The sequence below is a fragment of the Carettochelys insculpta genome, chromosome 16 (assembly GCF_033958435.1).
Source record: "Carettochelys insculpta isolate YL-2023 chromosome 16, ASM3395843v1, whole genome shotgun sequence".
NCBI classification, from domain to species: domain Eukaryota; kingdom Metazoa; phylum Chordata; order Testudines; family Carettochelyidae; genus Carettochelys; species Carettochelys insculpta.
Genome location: NC_134152.1, coordinates 37,872,618 through 37,895,034, shown reverse-complemented (window position 1 = coordinate 37,895,034; position 22,417 = coordinate 37,872,618). Strand labels below are relative to the sequence as shown.

The following is a 22,417-nucleotide window of genomic DNA, read 5'->3' as shown; positions in this document are numbered from 1 at the left end:
CCTTTCAAAATGGGTTAAAATTACCATTATTTATTTGCATGGCAAAAATCATAGGGCACAGAACAATTTTTAAATTTAGCTAAGAAACACAGAACATATCAAACCACCACTGAGAAAATTTTTAAAAGGAGTATATGGGGATGCAGAACAAAATTTAAAATCTTCACTTTTCAAGAGTCAGCAGAAGTTGAACAAGCAGCCTTTAGAGTTATTGGTGTGAGAACACCAAGATCAAAGGCCTGCACTGAAACTCACTATTTGACAATTGCCTTGTGCTTTGAAAGTGCTATGAAATTTTTAAAAAGACTCATCTTTAACAGCTACATTAAAATAAGCAAAATTAGTCTGAGAAAAAAAAAATTAAAGCCAGATCCTATTTTAAAATTATACACATACCTTTTTTTGAGCAGCTTCCTTCTTTTTCTTGTCTTCTTTTCTCTTTTTCCTTTCTTCCATCAACTGTTCTTCCTTTTCTTGCACTAAATCCCTGAACCACACAATTTGAAATTAACTCTCCCAAAAGTCAGTAGACTTTTCTATTCTTTCATTTATACTTCTTTTAGCAGTTACCTTAAAGAGATAAAGAATTGTACTGCCAATTTGTTTATTGCATAAAATTTAGAGAGATCAGTCAGTCTAAATCAAGATAACAGAAATGTGACTCTACCCCACAAGTGGTAAATATTGTTTTGTTATAGCGTGTGTTTTTAATAAGACTATTTTCAACACGCAACCTCCAGGACCAAAGACCCTTCCTCTATACCTGTGAAATTTAAAAAACAAACAAAATATGTATGGAATCATTCTATATATTTTACCTTCTTTCTAGCAAACGACATAATTAATGCTGCTTCTTTTTAGTTTAGCTTTAGTTCACAAGTCAGTGTTAGTTCTAAAGCGTTAGCATAATTCCAGTTTTATTTAATCTTTATCTTCTGCTGTGAATCAGTTCTGAAACTGAACTTTTACATGTCAGATTTGCCCCCACCTTCTTTCGGATATAAAAGATGGAAAAAGGTTAAAATAGCCACACAGTTTAACAGAGTTGGAACCACAAAAATTATTATATAATTTCAATTTGTTCATACTTTTGCTACACAGAATGTTCACTACCAATGTAGCTGTGGAAACCTCTGATTAGGACCCTACCAAATTTACGGTCATGAAACCAGGAACCATGACATCTGCTGTCCTCCCATGAAATCTATTCTTTTGTGTGCTTTTACTCCGTATTATATGGATTTCACAGGGGAGACCAGTGTTTCTGAAACTGGGGGTCCTGGTCTCAAATGAAGTTGAAGGGGGACTGCAAAGTTACTTTATGGGGGTTGTAGTATTGCCAACATTCTGTGCTGCCTTTTGAGCTGGGTGACCTGAAAATGGCTGCTGTTGGCCAGACAGCTAGCTCTGAAAGCAGCATCACACCAGCAGCAGCACAAAAGCAAAAGTTGTAATACCATGCTCTGCCACCTTTACTTCTTTCCTGCTGCCTGTGAAGCTGGGTGGCGAGATAGCGGTCCTCAGTCAGCAGCTACCAAGCTATGCAGCCGAGAGCAGAAGTAGTGGTGGCAAACCATACCGTGACATGCTTCTACACGGCTGCTGTTGATGGCTATGCATCCAGAGTGGGGCTCCTGTTCAGTGGCCACTAGTCTTGATTTCTGAAGGCAGCGCAGAAGTACAGGTAGAGGTCTCCCTCCCACAATAACCCTGCGCCACCCTCTCCCCACATTACCTTTTGGGACCAGACTGCTACAATTACATCACTGTGACATTTCAGATTTAAAATAGCTGACATAATTAAATTTATTATTTTAAAAATCCTATGACCATGAAATTGATCAAAATGAACCATGACTTCGGTAGTGCCCTACCTATGATGTATTCTATTCTGACTTTCTAGGCAGATTTTAAAAACACTCCGTTCTTTCAATAAGAGTGGAATTAAGTCCTTTGAACCAGAATGGGAACATACGAATAGAAAAGAAAGCTGAAACTGAAGAGCAGCAAGCACTCCTGCAGACTACACGCAGCAAGAAATGCTAAGATTAAATTTAGAGTAAGTGGCAGGCCAAAGAAGTCATCATAAGAGTGGTCATATTGGGTCAGACCAGGAGGTCCATTTAGCCTAATATACTGTCTTTGACAGTGGCCAAGTGTTTCAGAGGAAATGAACAGAACAGAAAAGTTTTAAGAGATCCCTCCTGATGCTCAGACCCAGCTTCCAGCCTTTGGAGATTTAGGAACATTTGGAATATGGGGTTCTCCTTCAGCCATCTTGATTAACAGCCATTGATGAATGGACCCATTCAGTATGCACTTAATGCTTTTCTGAATTCAGTTATGCTTTTGGCCTTAGCATTCCATGATGATGAAGTCCACAGGCCGACTGCGCTTGTGTGAGGAAGTACTTTTATATGTTTGTTTTCAACCTTCTGCCTTTTAATTTCATTGAGTGACTACTGGTTCTTGTATTATGGGAAGAAGTAAATATCACCTCCCCATTCACTTTCTCCTTACCATTCACGATTTTATAGAGCCCAATATTATCCCCCGCTTACTCATGTCTTCTCTAGCTGAAGAGTCTCAAGTCTTTTAAATCTCTCTTTACAAGGAAGGTGCTCTAAACTCTCAATCATTTTTGCTGCTTCTCTGTACCTTTTCCAACTCTATTTTTTGTGATGGGGCAACCAGAACTGTATGCAATATTCAAGTTGTTTACCATGGATTTATACAGTTGCATTAGAGTATTTTCTATTTTATTTTTCCAATATCTAATGCCTAATGATGATTGTTGTTTTTTTGCTTGCAACTGCACACTAAGCAGATGTTTTCAGAGAACTATTCATCAGAAGGCTAAGATCTCTTTCTTGAATGCTAACAACTACTTTAGAACCCCTCATGCTATATGTGCATTTGGGATTATTTTTCCAGTGTTCATTACTTCTGACTTAAAACTGAATCACATTTGCAATTTTGTTGCCCAGTCACCTAGTTTTGTGAGATCACTTTGACGGGCTTTGCAGTCAGCCCTGTACTTAGCTGGCTTGAGTAATTTTGTATCACCTGCAAACATTGACACCTCGCTATTCAACCTCCTTTCCAGATCAGCACATGTCCCAGTACAGGGCCTAAGGTGATCCCACTATTTAACTATTATCATTGACAAAAACATTTGATGAGATGGCCTAGACTCTAGAATCAAAGTTAAGTCAACTTAAGTCACTTTGAGTCAACCTGTTTTTGCATGTGACTACACTCAAATGGGTCTCCTTCTAACTTAAGAACCCTGTTACAGCAACAGGTAATACACCCCCTCACACACACAAATGATGCAGAGCTATATTTGACCTATTGAGATTGAAGTAGTACAAGAAGGGACTTGTGTTAATTCCAGTCCTTCAGCAGCTCTCCCAGTGCTTCACTCCTTTCACAAGTGACCATTGTGTTCACAGTCCTAAATTCCATTGTCTAAGGGTCAAGTGTGAACACAGAGAACAGGAACAGATCCACCATTGAAGCTCCCAGCAAATTTTTGAAATGCCCTTTCCTTACTGCCCACTTTGCTGAGCACATGTAGCAGATCCCCTACCCTTGTGCAACTACTCAAGCAACCATGCTAGTTCCACATAATAGACATGTTACTGTCTGTAGTAGACAGGAGATGGTGGATCTTTTGGGTCAGTCAGGAGAACAGGCTAGTACAATTATGGATTAGCCATAGAAATATGGCTGCTGAAGAAGGGACCTTAAGTGTGTGCATATATTTTTCCTTAAATTTGAAGATGGCAACTGGTCCATACAAAAGTTAGCCAGGCATAGATATTGACTTTTCCTTCTTTCACTCATATAAGAGGAGGTATGGTACAACATACAGAGGTAAATGGGCATCAGCTTTTCATTCCCCAAGTCCCCATTCCCAGCCACTGAGAGCTACTTAGGGAGGGGCAGTGCTTGTGGGCAAAAACAGCATGCCAAGACTTCTCCCTACCCATCCTTCCCACAATGGGCCTACACTAACCACTTACGTGAATGGGCCTGCCACATGGAGCTGGGTCAGGCAGTAAGCCTGCTGATCACTATTGACTGGGAGACCAGTCAATCCTGATAAACTGTCTGGTGAACACTGCTGTAGCATGACCTTTGCAAAGACTGTATGCTCTTTTCTCCATGTGAAGGATCCTTCTTCCCCCCACCAGCACTCAGCATGGTTTGGATGTTTGCAGAGATGGCGATGGTCAGTGATAAAGTGATTGCAATGTTGCAAAAAGTGTATTAACATGTCTTCTCTGCTGTGTCTTGAGTGCTTTCTTATCTGGTGGAGACAGCTGGCCATAGTTCAATGCATAGAAGCAGGATTGTTAAATTGAAGCACAGCACTGAAACAATTTAGTTCTGGAAGGCTAGGTAGTGCTCCAATACAGAAAGAAGGGAATGAAAGAGTACAGGAAAGCCAAATATCAGAACAGAAAAAAGAAACATGCATTTATTATGGAGGCAACTGAATGAATGATTAAAGTATGGAGGAGCAAACAGAGATGCCCATGTCCTTAGTAGTAACAGGATCACAGAATACTAGAACTTGAAGGGACCTCAAGAGGTCATCAAGCCCCCCCAGAAGGACCAAACACTATCAAGATCCATTACATACAACACGCTAGCCACATCTGGCTATTTGGCTGGTTGAATGTGGCTAGTTAGCTTGAACAATAAATACATTTTCCATGGATCTAGATCATTCCTGACAGATGTTTAACATGTTCTTAAAAATCTCCAATGATGAAGACTCTGCAACCTCCCTAGGCAATTCATACAATAGACCCCCAACTCACATGGGGGCTGCATTTTTGTTCAACCCCACATAAGTCAAAATTCAAGCAACTCGGAAGCCAGGAAACTGACCAGCACAGCAGCACTTGCCACTTTCCTGTCTCCTGTGAGCCTGGCTCTGGGCTGCCTCCCCTGCTCACAGCGCTGGGCAGTTTCCACTGTCCTGATGTGCTGGTCAGTTTCCTGCTTTTTTCAGGGGCAGCTGGGAAACTGCCCCTGATGGGGTGGCAGCCTAACTCTCACCAACCCTGACATGAGGAGGCTGCCACCCTGTCAGGAGTGGACAAACTGCTTGTCGGGGCAGCAGCCTGACTCTCACTGCTCCTGAGAGGCTCCTGTCCATGGCAGCATCTCAGCTGCCACCACTGACAGGAGCAGGGAGAACTCTGGTCAGTGGTGGCAGCCAAGTCAGCTACCCTCCCCTTCCCCGCCAGGAGTCGGGAAACTGACTAGAGCAGCAGCGCTGGGCAGTGACCCTGCTCCTGAGTGGCGTTAACCCAAGATACGTGCAACTTGAGTGCGCATATCTCAGGGGTCTACTGCACAGATTGACCAGATCAACCTCTACAGTGGCTCATTCACAGCTCTTTTTAATACAGATCACACCTCCCACACCCTCCAGAGTGGCTCCCAGCATATTTCCTCCCACTTTCCGGGAATTCCTGGCTTCTCCTTTATTCCACCCCTCTCAGAAAACTTTCACAATGACAGCTGGATCAACACACAGTTGTGAAGTGCAGCCATTTTTGAGCCCCTCTGCTCCCACAAGCATCTCTGCGCAGGGGTATTTCTGTGTGAGGCTTCTTGTTCAATAAAGGTCAAGTTTAAGAATGATTTTTTTTTTTAAAACAAATTTAGATTGCATGCACTACTAATACATGTTCAAGCATGCTAATCATTTTCTTAATTGGGATAAACATCCCAAATACCACTACTGCCTACTAGGAAGACTGCATGCTCTGTAACACTGAAGCACCTCTGCCACATAAAAATTACTGCTGTTCATTATCAAAGTACTGGCTCAAAGTCTCCCTGATTCAAATGCCCTGCCCTCAGGATCCTCTGACTGCCCTGGTATCTGTCTTCTCAAATTTAGACTCATCCCGCAATGCTCTGCCTCAGTACTCCACGCCAAATAAATTTCACCCTTAGCTTCACAGAGATTAGGCAAAGTACAGATACACCTATGACCATGGGTATATTATCCTAATTAAGGTTTAGCCTGCCAAAAAGGCATTGCCAGTGCACCTTTAATCTGTCAAAGGCACATTCATCTTTCATCCTGCACCTACTCAGCTTGTTATTGAACACGCCCTTACTTCCTTTCAGGTGTCCTGTATAAAGTTGTAAGGCTATGCCAGGTCTCCCAGGATAGCTATGGGCTTTTCCATATACCTATAATAATCTTGTAGTTGGGAAAGAAAGTCCTCCATTCAGCTTTGTGTACAGGCCAATGTTCCTGAAGATGCATGTATCATGCTTCTTCCTGAATCACTCTACATTCATGTTGGTGAAACACAGGTGGTGATCCACAAGCACATGTAACACCACAGAGAAGTAACCATATTGACTGGAATATATGTGTCATCTATCGCCCTTCCAGTGTTAGGAAAAACCATTTCTTGAGGACCATTTCTCAGAGCCACACTCCTTCATAGCAGGCCATGATTTATTACCCTGCACATTTGCATTAATGCAGCTCCAACAGCTGACTTCCTTACTCCAAATTGATTTACGACTGACCAGTAGCAACCTGGAGTCACCAGCTTTCAGACCATGATAACTATACACTCCTCTACCAAAATAGCTGCTCTCACTCTTGTGTCCTTGTACTACGGGTCTGGGGCAATCTCCGTACATAGTTCCAGAAAGGTAGCTTTAAGCATCCAAAAGTTCCGCAGCCACCGCTCTTCATCCTGTATGACAATGCAATCCCACCATTCAATTCTTATTTCCCCAAACTCAAAAGTGACACTCTACCCTATGCAGCTGCTCTGTGAATGCCCAAAGCAATTGAGAGTTACTCCTATCCATATCATACAGAATGTCAAGCACCTCTGTCATCTTGTTAGGAACTTCATAATTAACTGCATTGCCATCTGCAATGTCTGTGCAACACTTAGAGCATAGAAGACAAATGCAGGATCCAACCCTTTTCACAACAGATGCTGGGCTGTTGGAAAAATGGCACAGAAAGCCATAGAGAGCTGGGATGGAAAGCAATGCACAACAGGGCATTTATCACAGTCCCAAGATGCACCATGGGCTGCTCCACCTACCTACAACACCTAGCAATAGAAGATGTTGAGCTGGACTGTGGGATATTCCTCAAATTGTCAGTGATGGAGCTCCCAACGTGGACATGATCTGTCAGAGGGAGCAAGTGTGAAAACTGTATTCCAATTTTTATGACATGGACTTTTTGGTGTGAACACAGCTTTGGTGGACAAAACTTGATAATGCAGGCAAAGCCTAACAGTTTTGAACCCAATCCTGGCTTTGTTGTAGGCTTGTTCCTTTGCTTGAGCAACGTATTCACCATTTGACTTAACTTCCTCCAAGGGGCTGCAAGTAAGTTAATGTCTGCATTCTACTTGAATGGGACTTGAAAAATCCACTTACCTACTTAGCACTGGAGAGTAGGCAGTTCCCAAAGTGTGATAAATTATCTAATCCATTAATTTCTGCAGAATTTAAGATTTCTAAAACGACCTTTTTAATCCTTAGATAACCCTCCAAAGGTGATGCAATGTTGTTTTCCTGAATCTGTAGGCAAACTGCTCCACTTTTCTTTGCCACTCCTAAAGATCTCAAGCAGCAGATGTTAATTTAACAGAAGGGTGGCTGAATTGTTGTACATAGCCCTGTGGGCAGTGAAATCAATTGGAACCCATGTTAGTTGCACTCTAACTGCTCTAAAAAAAGTAAGAACATGCATGTTGGACCAGAGTAAAGGTCCATCCAGCCCATATCTTGTCTTCTGACAGCTGCCAATGCCAGGTGTCCCAGAGGGAATGAACAGAAGGGTAATCAGTAAGTCAGCCATCCCATAGCTCAGTCCCAGCTTTTGGCAAACAGAGGAGTGGGACATCCTCCCTGCCCAGGGCTTATAGCCACTGATGGACCCATCCTTCATGGATGAATCTAGTTCTATTTTGAGCTCTGTAGTGCCTTGGCCTTCACAACACCCTCTGGCAAAGAGTTCCACAGGTTGACTGCACTATGCGAACAAATACTTGGTTTATTTTAACCTGCTGCCTATTAATTTCATGTGGTGACCTCCTCTTCTTGAGTTGTAAGAGTAAATAATGAACTGCTATTTACTTTCTCCATGCCTGCCATGATTTTATAGACCTCTATCATATCCTCCCTTGTTGCCTCTTTTCCAAGTCACAGTTTTACTAATCTCTCTTCTTATAAAAGCTGTTCCATACTCCCAATAATTTTTGTTGCCATTTTTGAACCTTTTCCATGAGCAGCAGCTAATACACTGGAGCTGCTGGACATGCACAGGGCTACTGGTTCTTCCCCTATCTTTTATAACATCCCCTTTCTAGTGATTCTAAGTCCAATCTTTGAATGTGTAAAGTTCCATATAAATAATAACCACATTATTCATCTAGGTCAGAAAAGCAGACTGGAGAATTAAATGGCTATTTTAATTCTTATTTATTTTTTTGGGGGGGTGGGGGGATACAGAAGGTGAAGGAGTAAGGAAAAAGGTATATTTTTATTGGAAGCTTACCAATTAGCTAATACTACTTTGCTTAAAGTTAACCCCATCTCTCTCATTTGTAGACTCAAAATTCAGCTTCACTCACCATGTAAGACATTTTGTTCTATTTAAAAGCACTAATGAGAAAAAGTCTTTAAGGGAGATGTACACTCTTCCACTTGTCTTAGACCGTTTCAGCATTGTGAAGCCAAACGTTCTTTTCTATCATTACAGTTTTTCGTTGGCAGCAAAGGTATGTACACTTAGGCTTGGCAAGCTAGTCAATTGACAAGCCAAATAATGCCAGCTGACCACCTAGTTGGTCATGGTCAAGTATTCCCGCAAAAATGCCTTGATGCTGGTGGAGGCCAACATTTCTGATTGCATCACAGTGCCAAGGGTTAGCAAGCCTACTTATTTATTCCAGGATGTTACCTGTTGGGTAAAAGGTGAACTAACTGTAGTATAGAGAATTCCATCTGAGCAAGATGCTCATCTTTCACGCTTTGTATATATCTATATCTTATCTTTATTTGTCTATCAGGCTATCATAGCACAGAGCCATTTACAAAGCACATTAAAATGATGACAAAGGTACGGACAAAAATCAATAAAAAGCATGACAAGCAAGATGCCTGAAGAGTTGGCCAGCTGCCTACCTAGCCTAAGTGCATTAAAAATGACTTTTACAGTTGCTCTGTTTATTTCATTTTTCTTTTGTGCAGTCTTGAATAATTGAAAAGCACATTTAAATGTTACCTTAACTTTGCTAAAAATATGCTTACTTGGCACTATAAAATCTTACTTTTTTTTACTACTGTTCTTGTTCTACTAAGTTACTACTTTCAAATATTTAACCACTTTTGATATATTTGACCAAAATTTCATTGACAAGCTGATCAAGTATTTTTGGATTTCCTCAAATGCCCACTGTTATACCCAACTATGAAACTCAGGTATTCAACAGAAAAACAAGGTTTTCTTAAAACTTAAATAAAAGGTAAAACAACTTACTTTATTTTTCGTATGCAAATTCAAGAGAGGAAAAAGGAAAATCAGATACCAAACAAACTCCTATACAAACTACTGATAAGACTGATATGCACACTTAGAAACACAGAGAGCCAGATGCTGTGCTGCATCACTCTGACTACGCCTAGATTGGTGAACTGTTGGCAAAGGCTTTTCTAACATTTGGCCTGTCCACATGGTGCCAAATGTCAGAAGAAAAACCTTCTGTCGAGACATCCCTTTTCCTTCAGGGAACAAGGTGTACAGGGATGCGGACAGAACACTCCCACTTGGCAGATCTGTCGACAGATTTGCAGTCTGGACATGCACTCTGTCGATAAAAGCGTGCAATCTAGACATAGCTTGTGAAAACAGTGTTTAAAGGAAAAAGCAGATTATACAGTGTTTCATAGGAAGACCCACATGTTTTTAATCTGGTTCTGCTGCTGAGAATCCTGCAGTTTCAGCTGTCATGGCAGTTCACCTAGCTTTCCAACAGAGAGAACAGGGACTCCCATCCAAGTTTCTATTATTTTAGGTGCTGCCTAAATCAGTAACTCTAAAAAGCAACTCTGAGGTCAAGCCATGATTGTTCAAGCATCCTGCAGAAAGTTCCAGCTTTTTTGAGAAGGCCAAGATCAGCATTACTGCTAGACATTTGAGTCCTATCTCTCAACATCATGCCAGAGAATCTCATAGTCAGGGCAAAAGGCCAACTTGAACTTTAAAGTTCTCTAAAGTCCTCCAACATGGAGCAATGCCACAACAATGATCTTTAAATTTGATTGCTTGTAAGCACTTGGCATGGTAACCTTTTCACAGCACTGAAAAGAAAGAAAAGTTCTCAAATTGCAGAGTACTTACAGGACGCTAACAACCCAAGTCTCTGTTAAGTTTGTCCTAAATACAAAAGTATTTTCTCTTTTTGTGGGCTGACAAATGTTTTCCTTAAATCTATTTTTGCTTTTTAAACTATCAGTTTGATAACCGAATGTAGATGGTAAAAATCTAATTTGGACAAAATTAGAACAGAAAAACTAAGGCAGGATTTACGTAATTTCAAACCTGGAACAGTACCATGTGTGCACAATCCCCTCCCCTCTCATTCTTTTTTACTTTTTCTCCAGAATAGTTTTCTGGGGGCAGGAATTGTGCACTTCTGTGTACAGCTACTTGTGCATCTGGAATCTTATTATGACCAGACCACCTCTATAATACCGAGTACTAATTAATAAAGTTTCTACACGAAAAACTGCTCTCTCTTCAATACCGAATGTGCCATGAGTGCCACCTTCCAAGGTACTTCATTAGAATGTTCTCTCCTTTGAGTCAAGCTTAAAGTCTTGCCTCATTTTCAAGGCCCCCTTCACTTCTTAGTCCTTCTTTCACAGGACACCCTTACATTTGGAACAGCATTATTTTCTTGTAGTTCCTGGGGGAATACTGCACCACAAAATAAAATATGCACATATTTTTTTAAAAATTACATATTTTATGTCAAAATTAGAGTACTGTATAATCACACCAATTTCAATTATTTTGATAATTTATTTAAAAATAAATGTCAGCAGGTATATCTGTAACAATATAGATGAAAAAAGTGTAGTAAATTTTTTCGACAAAAAGATTCCTCACTATGCATATCAATACAGAACTCTGCATAACTCACTGAAATCATAATATAGAACTGTATTCCATGTACCTGTCAAAGGCAGTGCAGAAGCTTCGGGGGAAGTCAGAGGTTACAGAGGAGCTGAGGGAGAGGGAAGTATTCAAGGCATGAACCTGGAGTGTATTAGGTGTGAGTGAAAAAAAGGGATTTTGCGGGGAAGAAGCACTGTTAGAATTATAAAGCCTCCCACACACAAAACGTGGGTGACCCCAAGCCCTTCCCATTCAGACACCCCCGTCCCCATGGGCTTCTGCCGCCCCCTCCCAAGACAACACTTCCACCTCACTAGCTCCTGAGGCCACGTGCCAGTCTGGCCTTCTCATTAGCTATTCCAAACCCCAGTCTGTGACCCCCACAGAAGCTCTGTGTGCCCAACTCTGTTCTAACCTGGTTCTGCAGGCAGGGTTCTCTGATGAACTACTTCTGAGAGAATTCTGTAGCACTGGACACAGAATTTTATATTTTCCTGGATAAAACACATTTCACCTAAGAAGAGCTGCAGTTCTGCCTTTTGCTTCTGGTGAGCAAAATGCACAAACACAATACTTCTTATACAAAACGGTTTTTATTTGGTGGTTGGTGGGGGAGGGGGTGCACCACAGAAATACATAACACTGAGGAATTCTTCATGGTCACAGATGTGTAGAATTCCCCCACCCTGGGAGTATCTTGTACACCAATCACTGTCCTATCACTTTTAGGATGTTCATTACAAGTACTTGTAAGCAAGTATGTTGTGTTACATGTGTATTATTGCTCACAATGTTGGCAAGAGGGAATCACACTGATCCATGTCTACTTCACGTGATCTCTACAGGGCTGTTTAAATGAGAGTAGGAGATAACAATCCACCATAGATCTGCAGTACAAAGTAGAAATTAAAGCCATATTTGTACATCACCATGTACTTGTTCACTGCGCATTTCTAGCTAATCAAAACCTCTGCCCTGATCTTCAGTTGGACTTGGTTTAGTGTATTTATTTTCAAACCCAGACTAGTTGCTATAGCAGCTAATGAAGCACATAGGTCAGAAACCAGTCTATTCAAAAAAACTAACCTCTAAATAGTACCACGAAGGGTCCTGTGGCACCTTATAGACTAACAGAAAAGTTTAGAGCATGAGCTTTCGTGAGTTAACTCACTTCTTCAGATGTCCAGCATCTGAAGAAGTGAGTTAACTCACGAAAGCTCATGCTCTAAACTTTTCTGTTAGTCTATAAGGTGCCACAGGACCCTTCGTTGCTCTACAGATCCAGACTAACACGGCTACCCCTCTGATACTAAATAGTACCAGTAGCTTTTGTTTTTACTAACACATGAAATATTTATAATTTACTTTCTTTTGAGAATAAAAATAAAATTCACTAGTAGCTAGTTCCGAAAGATAATGCTTCTTATACTCAAGAGAGATCTTGTACTAGGTAATCACCCTGACAACACTGAATGAGGCCCGTTTGATACGCCTGTGTGTTCCCCCATTATATTGACAATATCTGCATTATCATGGCAAACTTATTTCAACAGACTATTAAGGTAGGGGTCAGCAATCTTTCTGAGGTGGCATGCTGAAATTTGACCTTTTGACCTCTATGCAGTCAAGTGCCGATACTTTTTGAAGTCACTAATAATCGTACTTCCAACAGCTTAATAAATAAATTAAGATGCAGAGCTTTACTGTTAATGCATGACAATTGGCTCACATGCTACTCTTTGCACACGTGCCAGGGGTTGCAGACCCCTGCACTACAGAATGACAGTCTTGTACACTAAGCACGTTATGTGCACCAGTGTGCCAGTCAGCAAAAGTGTTCCCTGTAAGATGAGCACTTGGGCAGCTACCCATCAGAGATTCAGGTGCCACCCAGCTAAATAGAGTGCGCACAGCTGGCAGAGTGTTTTTGTCTTGATGGCGCATATCTGCACATGCATTGGTGCACATAAACATTGATGGAAAAAATTAGAAGGAACACTGGTCTGCACGCTGGAGCCTGAGACTTGTGCTGCAGCAGGACAGTGCACAGTCTGTTCTTAGACATTCATGGCCAGATCTGTCTCTGCCAGCAGGCACACGTACCCAGAACTGACAAGATGCTTTGCGGCACTTGCAGCATTTCACCAGCTGCAGCTGGTCCAGTACATACTACTTCCTGCGCATACATCCAGCTCTGCAAGGGCCCTCCCATGGGTAGTGCCAGCCGCTGGAAAGACATTGCATTGGCTGCTGTTCACCTGCTCCCCTCCCCTCCTGATTTGTATTTTTATTTCTCCTGGTGGGCAATTTAGGTTTATGAATATTTGGTAAAGATCTTGCAGTTTTTGGTCTCAGTAGGATCAGAGCAAATGTGATTGTACCGAAGGGGTTGACTGTAAACAATGGATCTCGTGTGCGCAGAATGGAAGCTAGAAGCATGTAGGTAAGTATAGATATCAGTGGATTTCCGGTAGAGTGTGGTACTGATCAGGCCATCCTTGATTTGTACTGTAGTCTCCAGGAAATGTCTCTCTCGCATGGAGTAATCGAGGCATAAATTGATGGTGGGGAGAAATAAAAAAACAAATCAAACGAATACCTAGAGACCAGCTACTCCATGATAGGCCCAAAAAAGCCAAGAACAGAACACCACTGGTCATTACCTATAGCCCCCAACTCAAACCACTGCAACGAATTATTAAAGACCTACAACCTATCCTTAATCAGGATGTCACACTCCAGAAGGACCTAGGTGAGAGGCCGGTTCTCTCCTACAGAAAACCTCCCAACCTTATGAGCATTCTCACCAACAGCCACAGTCTATACCACAGGAACACCAGTCCTGGAACTTTTCCTTGCAACAAAGCCCGGGGCCAGCTTTGTTCACATATCTATTCTGGAGATACCATCACTGGACCTAACCGGGTTACTCACAGAATCACTGGCACGTTCTCATGTTCCTCAACTAACATCATATATGCCATCATGTGCCAACCAGTCAGCCAACATTTTAATGGAGTGGGCTATTCTGTTAATGACTTAAAAGTCTGCGCTTTACCGAAGAGGAATTTTCACAACAGTCTTGAAAGAGAGGCTGCTGAACTCTCTTTTATATTCAAATTCAACACATTAACACATGGTTTGAACCGGGATGCTAACTTTCTGGGTCATTATAGGGGCTCTTTTGCATACTTGGCTTAATCTAATTCTTGACTCCGCCTCCCCCCGCTCCTCTACTCTCTCATTTGCCCACCTTGATAATTTTTTTCTGATTTGTCAACCTTGATTACTATTTTCGGTTCTCTGTGCCTTAAATATTGAGGCTGTTCTGGTATGGCTATGGTCTGAAGAAGTGGGTCTGTCCTATGAAAGGTCACCTAATAAATTATTTTGTTAGTCTTTAAAGTGCTACTTCGCTGCTTTTTTCTTTTGATAGTATATAGACTAGCATAGCTTTCTCTCTGTTACTAATTAGCTAAGGGTTATAAACCAGAATTTTTTATTACTGTACCAACTGCAAAGATCACTGATTTGAAAGTTATTCAGGTCCTCAGAAAGCAATGCAAAATAAAATACATATGCATTCTAAAGAGTAAGCTTCACCCTGTTGTCTTCAAAGGAGAAACATTCCAAGAGTGAAAGTAGGTACGATGAAGTTGAATGAAATTAAATTAGCCAACCTGGCTCCAAACTGCTGCACTTATTTATAAACAACATTACCATTACATTCTGTCATTCAACACTCACCTTGAATATTGATCACTAATGCAGTAATACAGTAGGAATGTTTTGCTACATACTCACTTTCAGTTTCTACACAGTAATCTTAAAATGCCTAAAATTTTTGTGCAAGTTTTGATGTTTTACCTAATTAAAGGAATTGATTCTGGAAGCCAAAACCTGAGAGAAATACTCATGCAAGATACTATTGGCTCGCACATAACTTCTCGAGCAACAGGTAAAATGTGTGCTCCTATCATCAGAAAAAACTTAGAACTTCTGTTTCAGAACTCAACAATACTAAATTAAATGGCAAACTAATTTTAACACAGCTCCTCAAGAAGTAAACATGTTATCACAACTATTTCCCACTCCAGCTCCAGATATTAACAGTTGGTAACATCAGAACAGCCTAACATTTATGAAGTTCTTTATATGCAAAGTGCCATCTTCAGCTCCATTACTTTCTATGTACAACAACAAAAACCACACAAAGAATGTTTAAGAGCGACATGAACAGCTAAGAAGTGAATTACAGGTTGAACCTCTCTAATCTGGCAACATCCACAATCTGTGTGATTTTAGTTAGCTGGATGACCACTTATTATGGGTGGGGCCAAGTTTCCTGGGGTCCCATAAAGTTTATTTATAGCTACCAGCCCTGGTTCTCAATGTTCTGTGCTGCTATTTAGCTGTAATTTACCCCAAATATCTTCTAAGAGCCCTGTAAGCAGTGGATGTATTGGTAATGTGCTAGATGATACTGACCTCCCACTGTCTGGCAAATTCTCTCATCTGACACAGGTCAGGTCTTAAGGGTGCCAGAGGAGAGAGATTCAACCTGTAGTTTCTTTTGCTGATCATGTGTTTCCCACTTCCTTAATGTGGTAGAGATGCTCCGAGAAGCTTCATAGGTGAATATATTCTTGGACCTTCCAAAATAGGAATTCAATATATTTAATTCTGGTTCATATGCTCATATAAAAGCAGAATTCTATTATTTTTCCTAACACATCACTAAAATGCTTATTTTTGTCTATAGGGAATTTCCTTTTCCTACTACATAATTGGATTAATATGTTCAAAGTTAAGTGGGCTTAAATGAACTGCAAACCTTATTTTTAATTTCGAATCAACTGAACATGAAAAACGGAGGCTATATCAAATTCGAATTTCAGACTGAAGCAGAGACCTTCCATTTAAATATATCTTAAAAGACAACACAGAAGATGAAAACGGATTTTCCTTTCAGGAGGGACCCTTTATATTTGATGACTATACTGTTTAAGGAGAAGAAAGAAGCTACTACTATCTGTATAATTATGAGTACACAGTGTCAGATAAGTGTGGCAGTTAATTCAATTCCAAATGGACACTTAAGATTTGTGTTGCCTCAGTAATTATACCTCACTCAACACAAATCTGGTTCACACGAGTAAAGAAAATACAGAAGACAATTCAGAATTATTGGCTCTTTGTCCAGCCCAGGATATGTCTGTGCTACAGACACTATAGCAACACAACACTACATGCTGCAGCACTGCAGACACTTGCTATAGGAATCTTCCCATCACCAGTTAAAGCCCCCCCGCTCCCCAAGAAAAAAAAAGGAGTAGCTAAATCAACAGAAGAATTCTACACAGGGGTTAAGCTAATTTGAACTTCGAACTTTAAGAGTTTAAAGGTTTCACAACCCTCCATGATGATCAAGCCATTTTCAAAAGTGACAAACAATTTTTTTTGCCCTTTTTAGGGTTAGGTTGGTTTAACTATGGCATTCAAACCCATGAGTGACATAGCAATGTTGATCTATATCTTCAGTGTAAATCATGTCAGAGAAAGATGTGTTTCCTTAGTGAAAGGCAGAGTGCTTTGGAACTAAATAAACCCACGAATGGGATCCAGGAATTTCTGAAATGTAGTCAAAGCTGCACCATTTACTCATTGTATTTGTTTTGGTAAGTAACTGAAAAGAATATCAAGCTAAAAACCATGTTCTAAAAACAAGTGTCCTTTTAACTCATGTTATGACCATCAAAGGCCACTGCACAACTGAACGGATATAACTATCATTTCTTCTCACAATTCGTATTCTTTAATTTTTGTCCTATATTAAAAATGTAAGAATGGCCATATTGGGTCAGACCAGTAGTTCATCTAGCCAATATCCTGTTTTTCAACAGTGACTGGGACTAGATGCTTCAGAAGGCACTACTAAGTAGTCCTTCCTATCACATAATCCCTTTTTTGGTCAGTCATAGATTTGCAACCCTGACCACCACAGTTAGTTATAAACCAAAATGACTGATTGATCCATCATATTGCCCAGTCACCCAGTTTTGTGAGATGTCTTTGTAACTCTTCGCAGTCAGCTTTGAACTTAATTATTTTGAGAAGTTTTGCATCATCTGCAAATTTTGCCACTCCAATATTTACATCTTTTTCCAGGTCATTTATGAATAGGCTGAACAGCAGCAATCCAGTACAAGTCCTTGGGCAGGGGTTGGCTACCTGCAGCTGTTTAAGGAGCCATTTGTGGCTCTGAGCACTGCTGCTGCTGATCCCACCTGCAACCTGATATCAAATTTCATTTTTTTTTTTAAAGCAGCAGCAGCCTCCAGAGCCCTAGAAGAGAAAGCCAGCAGCTGCCTGTGTGGAGGCACCTCTGAGCCAGTCCTGCCTGAGCTGTACTAGGGAAGAGGAGGAGGAGGAGGAGGAGGCCTGGCAGCTGCCAGCTGGTAGAGGGAGAGTGTGAGGGCTCTGCCTCCCAGTCATGTGGGAGCTGCTGGACAATATGAAGAGCTGCTCAAATACCCTGTCACGCTCAAACCTGCACAAATGAGGCTGGACTGCACAGTTTGCCGCGGTTGTGTCCAGGCCAGGATGCATACCCGGCACAGTGACTCCCTCTCACCTTGGGGTACGGCACAGTGTCTGCCCCCACTCTGGGTTTTCAGCTTCTCCCACCTGAAATCAATCACTTCCCTCTAAACAGCCCTTAAACACCCAAGTGGCAGGGGGGAGCAGTGCAAGAGATGGTTGTCTCAGGCACGTAAATCCTGGGGATGGAGGAGGGTGAATAGGGCTGATAGGGGCTAAGCCTGGAGACAGAGTGGATTTGGGTAAATCCTGGAAGTGGAAGTGGGTAAAGCCTGGAGACAGGGATAGCAACTTTCTAGCTGGTAGAAATCGCATGCACGCTGTTCTTAAAATAGGGGTGACAAAAAGTATGGTTTCATGTTGTATATTAAAGGACTAGCTCATATTCATGTGCACTGTGGCTCTTGAAGTATTGATTTGGTAACTGAATTTAAAAAATTGGTGCTTCTTGCTATTTCAGTTGCAGACCCCTGTCCTTAGGAGATACTGCTATTTGCATTTCTCCATTCTGAAAACTAACCACTTATTCCTACCATTTCCTATCTTTTTACCTGTCACTAATTCATGAAAGGCTCTTCCTTCTTATCCCACGACCTCTTACTCTGCTTAAGAGCCTTTAGGTGGGAAAATCCAAGTATGCTTTATCCACTGGCTTACCGTTGCCACCATGCTTGCTGAATCCTTCTAAGAATTCCAACTGATTGATGAGGCATGATTTCCCTTTACAAAAGTCATGTTGACTCTTCTCCAGCAAATCATGTCCATCTACCTGTCTGATAATTCTGTTCTTTGCTAGAAGTCCACTCAATTTGCCTAGTAGTACAATTAGGATTAGCAGCCTCTAACTGCCAAAATTGCTCTGGCGTTAGTTTAAAAAAAATGGTATTGTGTTCGCAATCCCTCAGTCATCTGGTACAGAGGCTGATTTACGCATACATACCAGAGTTGTTAGTTCTATTCCATATTTGAGTTCCTTGAGAACTCTTGGGTGAATACCATCTTGTTCTGGTGATTTATTACTGTTTAATTTCTCAATTTATTCCCAAATCTTCTCTACTGACACCTCAGTCTGGGGTAGTTCCTCAGATCTGTCAACTAAAAAGAATGACATTCTGGATAATGAAAACAGATTAGTCAGTTTTACATTTTCTTTAATCATATTCATTATCCAATGATCTGGTTAAATTTTATAAGAACCTTTGGGGTTAACTTAAATTGATAATGTCTCTTTAGCCTCTAAATTCTAGTTATCCCATATGTACAAACAGGAATATTTACCTACTGTCCTCTCAGCGAGGGTTCACTATTTAATGTTTGTGAAGCTTCCAATGTTATTATATAAAAATAAGGTGTTATGCAATATGAAGCTTGACTTTTTTAATCATGGACTCATATCTATATTGATTTGGGAAGCTTACATCTGAATTTTGTATCATTAAAATTGCAGACACAGTACTGCACTGATAGATTTTGCACATATATTTATCCTATAGTGAAATACTGAAAAAAGTAAAGTTCTTACACCTTGGTGATTTTAGTACTCATGTGAGAACTAGCTTTGTAGGGATCAGTGGTCACTATTCTAATGGGCAATATATTAATACATGTGAATTCAACTTAATAGAGCTTCTTTTAAAAAGGATACGCTGGAGGCTGGCTCGTGATCCAGAATTTATTCTATTTCCTTCAGTTTAAAAGGTTTTTCCCCTCCTTATTTACTAGTAGCATCACTCTCCTAACTTTACAATAAATAATTCTGTACGCGAGAGACAAATTCAGAAAGTTCCGTTTTGAGTTTCTAAAAGGTTATGTTGAGCAGAAAAAAGTTTTCAAATGAAATTTTAACCACGCATGTATACCAAGAGGATTTTAGTCCCATTATCCCAGTGTTCAAAGTATGTTTAAATCAGGGACTTGCAAGTCAAGCCAACTACAGAAATAGAATTGCCAAGTCTAAATGAAAACAACAAGAAGCCCTGTGGCACCTTATAGGTTAACAGATTTTTTGGTAGCATAAGCTTTTGTGGGCAAAGGCACACTTCATTAGATGCAGTAGAGTGGAAATTCCAGAGGCAGGTATAAATGTACAGGCACATGATAAAAAGGGAGTACCAATCAAGAGGAAGGTCAGAGCTAATGAGGTCAATTCAGTCAGGGTGGATGAGGTCTACTTCCAGCACCTGCTGTGGAGGCATGAACACCAAGAGAGGAGAAACTGCTTTTGAAGTTGGCCAGCCTATATTAAAGTCGCATTAATCCCACAAGGTGGTGCTAGTTCATTTTAAAAGAGTCTTTGCTAACACAAAACCAACAGATGTTTTTACAAGTCCCCTACCTGATGGAATTCCACTAAAGTTTTAGCAGGTTCAGTGTGAACTACTTCAAGTGCTACAAACACACACCTCTGCCTACTGTGTACTCCTTCTGCCAGCAAACATAGATTAAATGTAAAACCACACCTCACAGTCCCAGCTAAGGGAAAATATGGGGATTGGGAGTGAGAAGAGATGACAACTAGCTACTAGCCACTCAACTAGTCAGCCTCCAATGGCCTGGTATGAACTAGACTTTCTAAGGTTAGATGACATTTATCAGTCCTATATCCTAAGAGATGTCTACATGTGGGTACATAAGACGCTAGACAAAATGCTACCAAAATAGTTCATTCTGAAGTATAACCTAAAATGCAGTACAGCAGAACTGCACAAGGTACAAACACCAGGGTTGACTTACCAGTCTAGTGAACACCCTGTAGAACTGAAAGTAATCCATCAGAGACAAACAAATTGCATACTACAAATAGTACTACGTTGGGGCTTCAGCCACAGCAGGGATGGGAGGCACATTGGGGCTTCTGACCCTCAGCAGCACCAAGACTCAGAGCTTCAGCCTGGAAGGATAGGCACAGAAGCTCAGGGCTTCAGATATGAGGGCTGGGGCTGCAGCTATGGTGGGGCACAAGGAGGGAGAGTCAGTGCTCCAGCAAGGCCCCCCTCCACCTTGGGCTTCTGACCCTTAGAAGCCTGGGGTGCAGGACTTTAGACTAAGGGGAGTGCTGGGGCTCAGAGCTTCAGCCCAGCTGGGGATGATGGGGTCCATGCTCTGGCCTTGGAGCTCCACTGTCAGCTTCAGCCCTGTAGGGGCCAGCAGGGCTTGGAGCTCCAGCTACAAGGGTAACACTGGTTACAGCTCTAGCACCTGCCATCGTAACTAAAGCCTGGAGCCCCAGTGCTGCCCCACCCCTAAACCCAGGAATGGCATCACAGAGCAGAAGTCTAGAGCCCCAGTGCTCCCAAGGGACAGAAGTCTTGAGCTACCTGCCCAAAGGTCTAGTGCTCCAGGGATCAGAAACCCTGACTTCTTCCCTTACCCTGTCCCGCTTCATGTGGCTCCAGCTGCCTCCCCATAACCTCCTGTTCAGAATTACAATAGCCAAATTCCCGAGGTATCTGAGCGTCTACTGTATGACATTTCAGTTGCAGCTGCACTTTTTCTGAGCTTTCCTACCTTCATTCTGTAGATGGTTTTCTAGTTTACAAATAATTTCCCTTTTTGACAAACTATACAATATTAATTTAGTCTAGCAGGAAGTTACCAGTACTTGCTGTTAAACTAACATCACTAATATTTTGTCCAGTAATTTAAAAACATGAAGCAAAGTAAAATTGTAAAGGCCATTCTTACTGCAGCTTTATGGAAAATGTGTGCAATTCTACAGAAATGAGATATTTTATTAACTGGAAGCTAATACCACCGGGCTGAACTAACCACTCATTCTACACTGTGAATGGACAGACATCAAGGGCACTGCTATATTTTAGGTTCAAAATATGGCAGTAGGTGCCATTAATACTACCAGAGTCATAGCTCACTCACACCTTTTTGTAATTATCTGCAATTCTGTAAGGCAACTGAGGAGACTACCCCCGTCACACAATTGAATACTGAGAGGTATGATATCTGCATATGAAACAATAATGCTGTTAACTTGAAATCTAATTAAAGAATTATACTGGCCAACTGAGTCCCAAGACATCTTTCCGGACTGTTCAATTACACTCTGGAAACCGCCACTGCTGGTCCCCTGCCCCAATCCACAACCAAAAGAGTAAATAGTGAAGGTAAATATATACAAGCAGTTTCAAATCTACTCTAAGGTTTCTACTGGCAAGTTGACAAAGCAAACTGACATGATTTTTTCCCCTTTTTTATTCTTCCTGCAGTTATTGTAATCTGAGGTGTAACTCACAACAGTACATGTAATATTTTCAGGTATAAGTAATGTGTGACAGACAGTTGACATATACATAAAATCTACATCCAACCCTAAATTTGGAATTTTTGATGGTCAAATCACTCAGTTATATAGACTCTACATTCTCAACATTTCTCCTATGTTTTCAACACTTAGAGTTCCAATGTTTATGTGGTGTTTATTTCATTTTAAAATTTCTGAAAGACAGCATAATCTCATCTTTCATCAACAAAAATGCCACTCTCTCAATTACTTTGTTCAAAAGTGATCATCTCTCCTACACATGTAAAACATGTTCATACATAAAAGAAACTTAGTAATATATCCACTCACTTTGCTAAAAGCATCTTATTTTAATACCA

At 41.0% G+C, this 22,417-nt stretch overlaps 1 protein-coding gene across 9 annotated transcripts in view; it reads right to left on the bottom strand.

Moving 5' to 3' along the window:
* TNRC6A (trinucleotide repeat containing adaptor 6A) overlaps positions 1–22,417 on the bottom strand; it is a 79,500-nt gene that overhangs the window by 47,330 nt on the left and 9,753 nt on the right. For all 9 annotated transcript variants that reach the window (XM_075010452.1, XM_075010453.1, XM_075010454.1 and 6 more), the window contains exon 3: positions 397–487. In XM_075010452.1, coding sequence (XP_074866553.1) covers positions 397–487 — 91 coding nt within the window. The remainder of the gene's footprint in view (positions 1–396; positions 488–22,417) is intronic.